Genomic DNA, 14,889 nt, shown 5'->3' with positions numbered 1-14,889 from the left:
GGCCATTTCTGTTTAAATACACAATATGGGCCCACAATGATAACTGGTCAAAATGTTAAAATTTTAGGATTGTGAAGTTTTTAATTTGGTTCAGTATATATTTGATGATATTTGGACATCAGGGATTTTTCCTCCTTCGTGGCATGATGCGATTGTAGTCCCTGTACCAAAACCTGGACGGGATCGTACAGATCCATAGAGGTTATCACTCGAGTGTGTTTGGAGATGGTAAATATCCTGCATTAAGAAAAACATTGTATTAAGCGAGCCTTGGTCTACAAGCACAGATATGGCTACTGATCCCGCTTGGCTAGGCCTAGCGCCCTTGCAAAATTGTTTCGAAATTTATATCTCCAAAGTTGCCAAAAACTTATAAAATTCCTTAGCTACATCACAGTTAGACACTGATTTCCAGTATATTAGACTGTTCTTTTGATAATGATAGCAATTATACCTGTAGATTATCCAGATTCCCGATGGTTAATTCTGACTCGATCGACGAATAACAAGGGCGACGCCATGTTTGTTTATGAACAGTGAAAGTAGTCCCTACTTGACCTTTGATATTTGCATCTCTATCCGCATATAACCCCAACGGATAACGTTTTTATCCGTTGGCTCTAACCTGCCGAGAAACCTACCAGGTATATGATAAATAGAGGTTATCACGCGAGTGTGTTTGGGGATGGTAAATATCCTGCATTTGGAATAAACATTGTATTTAGCGAGCCTTAATATTTATTACGTCACAGGGTAAGTGATGTGTCAGTCGGACAGTGACAGTAGTCAATATAGTTCCAACTGATATCTGTTTCTTATACAGTGGCGAAGCAACTTATACGCAAAACAACAGTTGTTTTTAATTGCCTTTCTCGGCAATCCATCGGTCTGTCCGCTAGATTAACTGCCCTTTGTCAAAGGGAAGCTACTCTAAACCTAGTCTATGAGACGTCACGGCCACGGTCAGACGTTGTTGACAGTCGGTCTGTCCTTTCATAACGTTAAGAAGTGTAGTCAGATGTACACACAGCGACAAATCGAAACAAGGTAACAGTTCAAACATATTTCGGCCGAATCCGACCATTTTGATTTGTGGAGAAGGTTTCAAGCCACAGAGGTCTAACAAGCACAGATATGGCTACTGATCCCGCTTGGCTAGGCCTCGTGCCCTCGCAAAATTGTTTGGAAATTTATACCTCGAAAGTTGCAAAAACTTATAAAATGCCTTAGCTACTACGTCACAGTAAGACACTGATTTCAGTATATTAGACTGTTCGTTTGATAATGATAGAAATTATCCCTGTAGTGTATCCAGATTCACGATGGTTAATTCTGACTCGATCGCCGAATAACGAGGGCGACGCCATGTTTGTTTATAAACAGTGAAAGTAGTCCTACTTGACCTTTGATATTTGCATCTCTATCCGCATATGACCCCAACGGATATCGTTTTTATCCGTTGGCTTTATCCTGCCGAGAAACCTACCCATTATATGATAAATATATATATATCATATGATAAATCTAATAACCGTCCTATATCTTTTACCAGTTGCATTTGCAAAACTATAGAGCGTATGGTGAACAATCGATTAGTTTGGTATTTGGAAACCAATCATCTCATCACAGATATACAATGTGGTTTCCGGGAAAATAGAAGTACCATTGATCATCTGGTACGTTTAGAATCGTTCATAAGAATTCCATTATAAACAAACAAAATGCTGTATCCATTTTTTTACGATTACGAAAAAGCTTATGATACAACTAGGAAGCATGGCATTTTAAGAGATCTTCATGATTTTGGATTGTGGGGTCGTTTCCCTTGGTTTATATCCAGTTTTTTAACCGACAGACAATTTCAAGTCCGTGTGGGTTCAACCTGTCTCACCATTACAATCAGGATCAGGGTGTCCCACAAGGCAGTATGGTGTCACATTATTCGGCATTAAAATTAACAGTCTCTCTAAGGCATTGAATGACTCAATTGATGGGTCACACTGTGTAGATGACTTCAACATATCTTGTCGTGGCAAAAACATGCACACAATAGTAAGGCAACTGCAGCTTTGCCTAAATAAAATCCAAAAGTGGTTGCTTGAGAATGGTTTTAGATTTTCAAAAGCAAAGACAAATTGTATCCATTTTTGTTGAAATTATAGACCGCATAAAGACCCAGAACTACTGTTAAACGGTGCCCCCATCAAGGTTGTTGAGGAGACCAAGTTCTTGGGTCTTATTTTTGATCGCCATTTGACATTTTAACCTCATATAAAATATCTTAAAACTAAATGCTTGAAGGTTCCGGATCTACTAAAGGTTGTTGCAAATACTAAGTGGCGTGGGGATCAGACAATCTTACTTCACCTGTATAGATCCCTTATTAGATCTAAGCTAGATTATGGTTCAATTGTATATGCTGGAGCTGCTCAAAGTAATTTAGGGAAATTAGATAGCATACATCATCAAGGACTGAGACTCTGTCTTGGATCATTTAGAACCTCTCCTGTACCTAGTTTGTATGTGGAGGCCGATGAGCCTTCGCTTGCACAACACCGCTTAAAATTATCCCTGCAGTATATAACTATCAGATTGGCGCACGTCGGGGCACTGGTTCATGGCTTCAAGCCAGGCATCTTGGACCTCGAGAAGGGGCAGCAATGCCAGACCTACAGCTCGTCGTATCCACTTGCGAACCTCCACATCTTCTTTGTATGCAACTGCAAGTCCTAGTTCTTGTGTTTTGCGCCATATTGCCTGACAGAAATGGAATAGACCGCCTTTGACATCATTCTGAGGAAATGCAGTCTCGGCAGCTTGAATGGCAGCAAGTTCGAAGTCTGTTTGGATGACAGATAGAGCTAGGGGTCGGCCGAGGGTCTGCTGAACCTTGGTCTTGAGGAGGTTGAAGAGTCTGGTGTATGTAGCTCTCTGGCGATCTGGAAGGAGTGTGTAGACCAGAGGGTACATTGTGGAACCTGACATCGCGTGAATAATGTATACTTGGTTTCACAGAAGAGGGCAGGTAGAGAATGTTCCATCTATGAAGATTTTATCTGCGGACTGCAGTGCTTCAAGAGCCTCGTCGGAGCAGTACGCCAGTATCTTGTCGTCCTCTCCGTCAGCAAACAACAGGAATCTTCTTCCATCTTGTGTCGCTGTCCACTGATCTGGAAGGTCTACCTCAGCTCTTGATGCGGCACCAAGTCGTCCTCCTGTTGGCTGATGAGGTCGTTGTAGATTTGCTGCATAGGTGTTGTCTCTTCCATGCCCTTCTTCCTTATGGCGTTGACAAATCTCACTGCTCGGTCATCACTAGGTGGATGGTTGTGTTCTGACGTGCCGCGAACGTAGTCTCTGACTGTGGTGCACTTGCCACTGCAAGATCTGTTCACACACCTCCAGTACACATTTTCATTCTTCGTCCTGTTCTTAGCGAACGTGTAGCCTTCTAGGAGAACTTGTGGGGCACCTCTCTGGGACAAGACATACTCAACTTTCGTAAGTCCGGCCAAAGCTTAATTGGACGAGGTTGAAGCTCATGTTCAAATATATTTATATGTTATATCATACACAAGAGAAGGAAGTATTAGTGATTGAGAACATTTGGTATATTCTTACACAAATCTCAGAACTTGTTTAAAGGTAATGTTTTAATAAGATTTGTGACACCAGGTAGGTAGCAGATGTACCATAAGCCCCCATAGTCCCCATTGTGGTGGCCTAACTTTGGTTGCTGGTGATCTATAGCTCATTTTTATGTTGTATTGTGACATTTCGTGATAATTTTGTATGCTATTTTTAACGATTAATCTGTGATATTCTAGTTATTTTACTGTCCATCGATGACAGGTTCTTATTTAGTGATAATATGTAATAACTTCTCGTCACGATATGGCTGAAATATTGCCGGTGTGACGTTAATTTTTTTTTAACTCACACTCACTCTAAATAGAATCTCACCCTCGTACTTTTATTGTCAGCCATTATTAGGGTTTGCTCGGGTATTCGGGAGGGGTGGGTCCTGAGATGGATCCAGGTGTCCACAGGATTACCCGGATAGCTGGTTAATCACGTGATATATTGTTCAATTACAATAACAACAAAACTCTATGGCTACACTTTCTGACAATGCACATATTCCTTCTGAATTATAAATGTCTGAGTAAAGATAGGTTTTAGTCAACTTCAGTGTATGCATGTTCAGATCTATTTATACATGTAGGTAATAATTAAGTTTTGCCAGGTCTCCGGTAAAACAGTTTCCAGTCAGACATTTTCTACCCAACTCGAAAACAAGAGCAGGTTCCTTGGTCGTGTTGGTAATAGTTGATCGGGTACCTGGGTGGGGTCAGGTAACAGGGGTCGGGTACCCGGGAAGGGTCAGGAAATAGGGGGTCGGGTACCTGGATAGGGTCAACTAATAGGGGTCGGGTACTTTCGTAGGGTCAGGTAATAGGGGGTCGGGTACTAGGGTAGTAATTCTCATCCCTATTAGCCATCTACCTGCCTGTTCGCCTGTATTAATTTATTGTGTGGTTGTCAGTGGCTCCCTTTAATAAAATTTGATTGGTGACTAAAATATTTCTCATATTGAAAGAAACTGATGGATATCAACTTTATGGGTAGTGCACCTCCTTACAGTGATATCGAGGGGCGTTGGAGTAGGAGTCTAGCGGTAGAGGCGTTCCCTTGTCACGCCGAAGACCCGGGTTCAATTCCCCACATGGGTACAATGTGTGAATCCCATTTCTGGTGTCCCCCGTCGTGATATTGCTGGAATATTGGTAAAAGCGGAGTAAAACCATACTCACTTACTCACACACACACTACAGCGACATTAAAGCCTATCTTGCTTCTTATGTTATCGTGTGTAATGCTACACGTTTATGTATTTCTGGTCACATGCACATTTCTCAATTTACGTTCACCATGGTGGCATGTTCAAATCACAGAAGAATATTTGACATGTTATCAAGAGCCATACTAAGCCAAACTGTCCATCACAGAATGATGATATGAATAACATAACTATGGCTCTTACTGCCAGCACTCCTACACGGTGTTTATTAGCTGCAGATGTGGCTGGGCATAGTGGAATCAGGGAATTCATTATTGGGATGCGAGACGCCCCAGATTACTTCAACTGCTATGAGTGTGTCTGGTTGTAATAAATGAATCGGAAACTGAAGCAAATACATACAACAAACATTGGAATAAAGCAAAAAAGCAGCAACAGTATTGTTTCAGGATACTGCCTAAGTGAATTCCAGTGATGGTCTTTCAACAAGAGTCATTGTTCAATGATTTGTCTTCATTGTGGCAGGGGCGGTCGGGTAGCCGAGTGGTAAAAGCGTTTGCTCGTCACGCCGAAGATCCGGACTCGATTCCCGACATGTGTACAATGTGTGAAGCCCATTTCTGGTTTCCCCCGACGTGATATTGCTTGGATATTACTAAACGGATGGTAAAACCTAGGCTTTTGGTGTGACAATCGAACACATTAGCCACTCGGCTACCCCACCTCCCCAAATATATCTTGAACCATTTGGACTTCACCAAATTAGGTGACAGCTGACCCAACAATCTCTACACTAATTTTTGACCCAAAATGCTGTTCAGTGCAGTGCAACTTTAAAGAGCGTATTGAAATATGGAGGGCTTTCTTCACAGATTAAAAATATGCATATAGACAATAATCTCGACTGGTTGTGCTTAGCACTACTTGGAACCTGTTGATTATACAGGCTAATCAAACCAGGGCCTGCAAGACGACTGAGAGTTGGAGTGTTGTTTCCCTTTAAAACAGAAGTCCGATGCCTCTGGCTTCCTTTGGAATAAAGTTATGATCACTTCAGAGGTCTCAAAGTGTGTGCTTGATATTTTATTTTTGTTTGTTGTTTAATGTGGCACTCATCAATATTCAAGCTATATGACGGTGGTCTGTAAATAATCGAGTCTGGACAAGACAATCCAGTGATTGATATCATGAGCATCGATCCTCGCAATTGGGATACGATGACATGCATCAACCAAGTCAGCGAGCCTGACCACCCGATCCTGTTAGTCACCTCTTACAACAAGCATAGTCACCTTTTATGGCAAGCATGGGTTGCTGTAGACATATTCTGCCCCGGATCTCAATGGGTCGTGTGCTTGAGAAAAGCAATTGTGACAGTGGCAGAGCTCCGGTTTGTGAAACCGTTGCACAAAATCCTCTGCACTTAATATTCAGCTTTCATCAATCCTCCACCCTATTCCAAACGTCAGCCCATAATAAACATCAGCCCATATTAAACGTCAGCCCATATTAAACGTCAGCCCATATTAAACGTCAGCCCATATTAAATTCATAAAACGGACATTGTAGAACTTCTCTTTATTATCAGGGCTACAAACTGACTGAGGTGAAGTGACACAGGTCGACATATATGATGACACACAACTTCCGCCTTGACTGAATCAACACCTCCTGCAGCTGTCCTTGGACTGTCGACATTCATCCCCACCACACCCTGGACTTCACACTCACACACGCTCTACAATACTTATACACAGTCTTCTGTGGTCATGAACTGCCCACACATGGAGTCTGGCGATGTTGTTTCTTGAGGGTGTGTTGTTTCTTCTCCCTCAACACAGCCTGCTTTGCCTTGGCCATTCTGAAACATGCACCAGTCAAAATGTCCAGTTAATTACTCACATAGGCTTGAGTGAATACTGAATTCCACAGCAGTTACCAAAATTCCAGCTTTTTACAGCAGTTCGTAAATATTAGATGCAGACAGGATTGAAACCTTTCCATTCTTTCCATAGGTTAAATGCTTGGGCCATTCGTATTTGTTTGTACCCATGAATTTCAGGGGTAGAATAGGTCTTCAGCAACCCATGCTTGCTGTAAAAGGTGGCTATGCTTGTCTTAAGAGGCGACTAACGGGATCGGGTGGTCAGGCTCACTGACTTGCATGGTAGATGCTCATGATGTCAATCCCTGGATTGTCTGGCCCAGACTCAATTAATTACAGACATAGCTGGAATAATGCTGAGTGCAGCCCTCAACAACAATTTGTCAACAAACAATCATATTTGCTTGAGTCCTACATATTTCATCATAAGTTGGGCAATTCAAATGACATTGTTGATCCCAACAGGGATCCCAGGTTAGAATATATCCTCAGTAACGTATGCTGGTTGTAAAAGGCGACCATAGGGACCGAGTGGTCAGGCTCTGTTACTTGATTTGTTGTGTTTCATGTACCCTGTTGGAGTGGATCATTGCTCACAATATCAATCACTTAGTTACAAGTCCACATCAAATAGCTGGAATATTTCTGAGTGTGACATTAGACACAATAAAACACACATAATCATGATTGCATTTACTTGAGTATGTTGTTCCATCTATATCCTGAGAGGCTATTGATAAGCTAGTCTGGACAAGACAGACCAATGGTTGATATTGGGACAAATGTCTCATGATGTCCGGTTATGGTGACACAACACGTCAAACGATCTATTGCAGTCGCTAGGTTACTAGGGACCAATTCTAACCCACACACACTATGGCTTCTTTGTTACATGATTGACCCTGCCCTCAGCAAAATGTCCAGCTATTTCACAGAGGCCTGTTGGTAACAGCGACTGGGTCAGACAAACAAGTGATATTATGAGCAACACCCCATGCTGTCACAATGACACGCAATCAAGAATGTCAAAAAGCATGACCACACGATCCATGTAGTCTCTTTCACTGTGGCCTTCTGTTCTAACCCAGAATCCACATGGGAATTTATTTATATATTTATTTTCCAACATTTAATTTATATGATTTGCTGACTGAATAATTTATTAAACCCTTGAATAAGTAGAAACTAAACATCACACAAAGAAGCAAAATGTATCCACAAACCCTTGCGCCATATCAGCCTCAACGCATCTGATAGATAGATAGCTGAGAAAATGGACAAAATGGTATTTTCAGTTTGGCTTGTACACTGGTATCTTCTCCATGCAGTCAGCCTGGTTCAACATCTGCTTCCTCGTTGTGTCCGAGGTCACTACCAGATAGACTCCCTTGGTGATCCGCCCAGCCTCCTGTGTAATAAGGTCAACTCAGATATCAAGCCAGGACGTCATGTGGCTGTGAATCTCTCAACATACACCTGGTGTCACTACACTCTCATTAAAACCAGATCTTTGTGCTCTTTATGAACCTGTAGCGAGCACGAGGGTTGGATTTGAATGAGGCTGGTATCATTACAGGATATGACTCTATATTATCGCGGGCCCTATATTATTGCGGTATCAGTAAGTCTCGTAATCCACACTCATGTCGACTGTTTACTTATGCAAATCTAAGCACGATATTTCATCGCATGATCGAATACAGGACTCGTTGTAGTATGTCACGTATACACACTTTAACTTTTTCATGGTAGTTTCTTGAATGTATTTAAAGTGGAAATACCCCCTGCCTCCATTCTAATTGATTAGAAAAGAACCCATTTGTTTGGACGAAGTCCCTTGACCCAACGTAGGTTGTATGCATACCGATTGTGCATAATACAAATCAGGAAGTGAAGCCACATGATCCACATGTATCACGCCACAACATAGCCATACCTCGGTAATACAGAGCTGCCCGCCCTTGTGTCGCCAATGACAGGTAATTTGTTTACCGAACTCAGTAAAGACAATCAGCATCGATCAATCCTAATTGATGTGTCATAAAAGGTGAACAAAGAACAAGCATTTTGTGTATGACATATTTAATAAGTTTGTAAGCGTGCGCCATTACCATCCATTATAATTTGACTACCGCGATAATATATCGTACCATGCTATAATTACACACTAAGCCCCGGAGATGAGGTGAAAATATAGGGACCAATATCACTTTCAAGATTATTTCATTTTTGCAGTGACTTGCATTACATGACGGTGTGCACGTTAACATTACTTAGTGATATTGGTATGATTTTGCTTTACGTTTCAGGAAAGTTATTTTATCTGTGGTATATTTCTTTTTTGGAACATTTATGACATGTCGATCACCACACCTGCCACATAACCGCTGTTCCAACCTTTTACTTCTTGTTCTGCTGCAAACCACATTACATGCATTTTGGCACATGATTGTACAAATACGAATGCGTAGGACATCTTAGGATATTACAAAAATGCTGTTTACAGTGTGTCCCGTGTGTGTATATTGAAATATGCCGATCTCTTGCGTTGTTACAAGAATCATCCTTGATTCGATCCAGGAACCTACGTTGTCATCAGATTTGATCGCTTATGAATCACCACTAGTCGAGATTTCGCAGTTACCTCCCTTGTATTTCATGCGGAAGGGACAGGCACAGCCGTGAACCGAGGCGGGATTTGGTTATTTAAAGGCATCCAGGACGTACAATTCAATCTCACACAGTGCACATGAAGAACTAGTATACCTGTTTATTCAGAACATCGACAGCATCAAACTTATATAAGGTTTGTATTTCTTAAATTTAAACTTAAAAACACACGAAACATTAAACGAAGAGAAACTGAAAGTAGGAATTGTTGGCCCCAAGAAAATAGAAAAATGTAGAGTATATTGATTTAAATTTCTTTTATTGTTATGGGTTTTACAAATGTTTGACATTCTGGGAAACAATGTCATTCGTCGACGTGTAAAAATGACACAATAAAGATATGTTGACTTGGTCCTGAATACTAACGTTCACAGTTACCTCCCTTGTATTGTGACTGTGAGGGGGGCGTGTCCATTATCAGTAAAGCAAGGCTTGGTTGGTGTTGACGGAGGTGGATTACAGGTCATCAATACAAGACCCTATTGGTAGTTGTTTTAAAGTTAGCTTTTAATATAAAAACAAATGCGCATTTGAATCAATGACGACAGTTTACTGCCACATCTACATGAGTGAAGTTGACATCAAATCTCATCTCACATGATCACTATACATTCATATATTCAGTTTCGGTTCATCTATTCAAGGTAAATCTTTTATTGTGTGGAAACATCGATCGAACTTGTTCTTATGACAGAATTTATAAAAAACTATAATGTAGGAACATGTTTTATTGAAACAATAGTATAAACAAATACATAGACACACGCTTCTGAAACACCTTGTTTGACATGAAGTCACGATATGTAGAATCTGTTATTCCTGTAGCACTATGGATTGGTCGATATGGTCATTTTTGTCACAAGAAATGATATGTTAACGACTCATTCGACATGGATTTACAGAGGCGTTTCAGCATACTTAGTGGTGCACACAAGTTACTGACGGGTTGAGTGTGTTTGGTGTTATGCCGCTTAATGCAGTATTTCAGTTATATCATCGTGTGTCAGCTTGATATGGAAGGTAAGCCCGAAGTCGCTTCAAGAAATTGTATTGTATTGTCTCAAACAAAACACATGTAACGCTATTACAAAAACGGAACGACTTCAGCTGAAATTATTTCTACGAAAAGTGAACAGTTATTTATGTTTTACAGATGGCGACGATACGAGCTGACAAAGTAATGGAATTCCTCACCTGTGTGATCTGCCAGGAACTGTACACAGACCCCTGTACACTGACGTGTGATCACACATTCTGCAGGAAATGTGTCAATGCATACATCCAAACCAGACCAGATGCTGTACAGTCCAAGACGATCCCCTGTGCCTTCTGTCAACAAGATACCAAGGTCCCCCATCCCAGCCGGCCTGTGGAGGAGTGGGCGGGGCAGATCAAACCCAGCATCATTATACAGGGGCTGATTGACACACAAGCTGACGTTGTCAAAACAGGTATTAGTTTATTACATTATGAACTACACATTCATTTCACAAACTGAAATCTAGTAATAAGAATCATGTTTGTAATGAAAGCATGTTAAAGGGTACTCGTTATTTGTTTAAACATACAGTATAATTACAGTATTGCTGTTCACAGTATGTTCAATGATACCAATTAACTCCACTAAACGACACCAGAAAATATACATTTGTTACAAACATGACTCTAACTGTACTCACGGCAAAGACATATTTACAATATATTTTGACGTCGGGGCAATGTGCACTGGCAATGCTAATTGACCTGCTGATTATTATCGGTTTACATGATGCTTATATAATCAGATCATCCATAAAGCACTTGAAAATATTATTATCTGAAAACATCAACAAATGGCAATTTATGAAAAGGGTATTAGTAATGATAGAATGTTTCAGGTTGATAATAGTGAGTGAGTGAGTGAGTGAGTGAGTGAGTGAGTATGTATTTTTGCCACCTTCAGCAATGTTCCAGCGATATCATTGCGGGGGACACAAGAAATGGGCTTCACACATTTTACTCATGTAGGGAATCAAACCTGGCTAACACTTAAACCACAAGGCTTCACTACCGCCCGTGAAAATCGTGATCGAAACTGTTCACTTGTAAGTGCAATTGCACCTGTTGAAACTACATGTACATAACTGGGTGAATGAGTTCAGTTTTACGCCACTGTTAATTATGCCAATATGGGGCTTCACACATCAAACCCACGGGCGTGACGAGCCAACACTTAAACTCAAAGCCTACACCCATCGCCCTATTCGTGGATTGAAAATAGGTGAGAGGGGGTGATTTTATCTGGATTCTCAATCTTCTAATTTATATAAATATTCTCATGATATGTCAAATAACTATAGATATGTCCACTTACAGGTTCCGCTTCATGTTGCTCCGTGTGTGAGAAGTTAGGGGAGACAACTCCGGGAGCCTCATGGTGTTCTGAGTGTCAAGTGTCCCTCTGCGAAAGATGTGTCAAGATACATCGTGCAAGTCCATCATCACATGACCATGAGATCTGTGACCTTTCAAGGGAGGTAAAGGTGAAGAGGAGGCGCAAGGTCATATGCAGGGAACATAAGGATGAGGCTATAAAACTTGTATGTAAAGACTGCCACAAAGCTGTGTGTCAGACATGTTGTGTTGTTTACCATAGAAAATGTGAGTCTGTCGTTACCATTCAGTTAATGTTGCCAAACTTGAAATACTATTTAAGAAGGCATGCTAAACAGTTATCAAAGAAAATACATAGAAAAGAAACAATTGTTAAGAAAACAGACGAGAAAATTAGCGGAATTGAGAAAAACAAAATAGCAGTAGAAAATCACATTAAATGTGCTGTTGAGAGAGCCATCGCCAACATCAAGCAGAAAGGAAAACAACTGATGAACGAAGTCAAGGATATTACAGACAAACAAACTAAGGAACTTAAAGCAGTTGTTAAACTTGAAGAGATTGAGATGCAGATGTACAGACAACATTGTGAGTTCATTGACCAGGCCTTGGTATCGGACTGTGAGATGGACCTGTATGACGCCTATCAGGCCTGGGAGTCGGGGGCTGTAGAGCTGGGGGATGTCAGGGACAAAGACACAGCAGACACACGGAGAATAGACGACATCTGGTTCACACCTGACACTGACAACGTCCAGCACACTCTAGATGACCTACAGCTGGGGAAGATTGACGTCACATACCAGGATCAGGGCACATGTCTGCCATCTCCAGTGCTGGTTGACACGATAGATGGGAAGATGGCGGGCGATGAAATGGAGCCTGATCTACGTAACGTCACAGTCCTGGTTGTAGATGGTATACAGACAGTTGTAGTCACTGACATGGAGAACGAGTGTGTGAAATCTTTGTACACAAGAAACAACTTGATATGCCACAGTAAACTTCCCCTGGATAACTTTCCACGTGGTGTAACACAGTTGAAGGAGAACCAGGTGATGGTTACTGTCCCTGGCTCCAGTCAGATTGTAACTGTAGAAGTGACCCCTGACCTGGTGCTGCTCTCTATCATCACAACAAGCAAGGACTACTACAGTCTCGCTGTTCTGAGTCCTTCATCTCTAGCAGCAGGTACATATGACTGTGTTGATATCCTGGACATGGCGGGACACGTGCTGAAGTCAGTCACTACACACAACAACGAGACACTGTTCTCCTACCCCTGGTACATTTGTGTCAACAACAAGGGTAACATACTCGTGTCTGACTGGGATGAGGAGTCTGTGACATGTGTGACGTCAGAGGGGGATGTTGTGTGGAGATACGCCCCTACTGGAGACAGAGCACTCACCCCTTATGGTATCTCAACTACTCCAACAGGAGACATCCTGGTTGCAGACACCAACAATGTTGTACAGCTGACAGAGACAGGGGATTATGTCACAGATCATAAAGACATTGGCTGTGATCCATATGGATTGTATGTAGATAGACATGACACAATGTATGTGTGTGAAGACGGTCAGATACACGAAGTCAACTTCATGTAGTCACACCAACCACTGCATGCTTTCAGTCATCACTATCACTGGTGTTAACTTCCCTATAACAACTCAAAATGGACTCTTCCGATTGGGGTGTGAATGATCATACAAAGGTGTATCAACAGACATTATTTTCACATCATTACACATCACATTATGTATTTAGCAATCTGGTTATCTTTATTAAATCACCTCCGTGTTCTAGTAAGTACGGTGTCGGCCGGGAAGGCGAAAAGTCCTTGGTTTGATCCCAATCTGCTCAAGAGATACCAATATTTCACTCTATTCTTAGTAGATATGATATGGTTTACTTGTTATTGAAGTGCTCACATGACTACTTGGACCAGTGGATGGTGACTTGATATATTGTTTAATGACACTAATGAGTTCCCAACTCTTGAGACCATCAGTGGGTTCCCGAGTCGGGCTGGTTACCCGGGCTGTAGATTTGGACTCGTCCCAGCTCCATTCAGTACCATGTTAGGTACGTGGTCCATTGCACCGTCGTCATAGAATGTTTTTAGTTTACTAGATAGTAGAAAGGGTGTTCCATGTAGGTGAGGTGCGTTAAAATGGGGTTTAACGTCGCGTCCATGATTATTGCACTTATATAGCGACGTGTCTGCACGTGTGTGTGTCTGTGTGTGTGTGTGTGGCAGGTTGTACTAGTCCGGACTGATGCCGATTTATAGTGCTAGCTCACTGAGATACCATGCCGAAGTTTAACAAGAATACCCCACTCAGACACAGTGTACTGACTCCGAGCCGACCAGTCCTTGTTTTATCCCCTTAATGCCGAGCACCAGACAGGGTAACAACAAGTACCATCTGTTAATGTCTTTTGGTATGACGCGGTCGGGGATCGAACCCCGGAACTTCCGCTCTCTGGGCGGACGCTCTACCACTAGACCACGGAGGCGGTCTGTTCCATGTAGGAATGTTCCATTTGTGATGTCATGAAGTTTGTTTTGTGGAACGTTATGGTGAGCCACTTAATAACAAATAGCTCCTGCATCATACCTGTACGGAGGAACACTTCTACAATTGTGTAATTGTGTTCATATCTCTAATGATTATAATAGTGTCGTAGGTATAGTACATTTAATTGTTCAATTGTCAAAAAATAAACTGTAAGTGATTCCATGTTAGTGTTTGGCTAAAAATGAAATTATTTTTGTGCGTCAGCTCCATAATCAGAGACCGTAAAATAGATATAGTTTACTCTGAATAAACTGAACAAACGTTAGGCCATGAAGATCAGGGGTAGAATAGGTCTTCAGCAACCCATGCTTGCTGTAAAAGGTGGCTATGCTTGTCTTAAGAGGCGACTAACGGGATCGGGTGGTCAGGCTCACTGACTTGCATGGTAGATGCTCATGATGTCAATCCCTGGATTGTCTGGCCCAGACTCAATTAATTACAGACATAGCTGGAATAATGCTGAGTGCAGCCCTCAACAACAATTTGTCAACAAACAATCATATTTGCTTGAGTCCTACATATTTCATCATAAGTTGGGCAATTCAAATGACATTGTTGATCCCAACAGGGATCCC

General features: G+C 41.6%; 2 protein-coding genes across 2 annotated transcripts in view; both read left to right on the top strand.

The window, feature by feature from the left end:
* Positions 1 to 14,889, top strand: part of LOC125378021 (tripartite motif-containing protein 3-like) — a 61,604-nt gene that overhangs the window by 26,407 nt on the left and 20,308 nt on the right. The gene's annotated exons all lie outside the window — the stretch shown is intronic.
* On the top strand, positions 10,468 to 13,901 carry LOC125378104. Its single transcript, XM_048392962.1, has 2 exons — positions 10,468 to 10,807; positions 11,712 to 13,901. The coding sequence occupies exons 1-2, from the start codon at positions 10,510 to 10,512 to the stop codon at positions 13,337 to 13,339; spliced, it is 1,926 nt and encodes a 641-aa protein (XP_048248919.1). The 5' UTR covers positions 10,468 to 10,509; the 3' UTR covers positions 13,340 to 13,901.

Source organism: Haliotis rufescens, unplaced genomic scaffold, assembly GCF_023055435.1.
Source record: "Haliotis rufescens isolate VD_foot unplaced genomic scaffold, xgHalRufe1.0.p SCAF_11, whole genome shotgun sequence".
NCBI lineage: Eukaryota > Metazoa > Mollusca > Gastropoda > Lepetellida > Haliotidae > Haliotis > Haliotis rufescens.
Note: the sequence above shows the minus strand (reverse complement) of the source record. Positions and strands in the feature narration are given on the sequence as shown.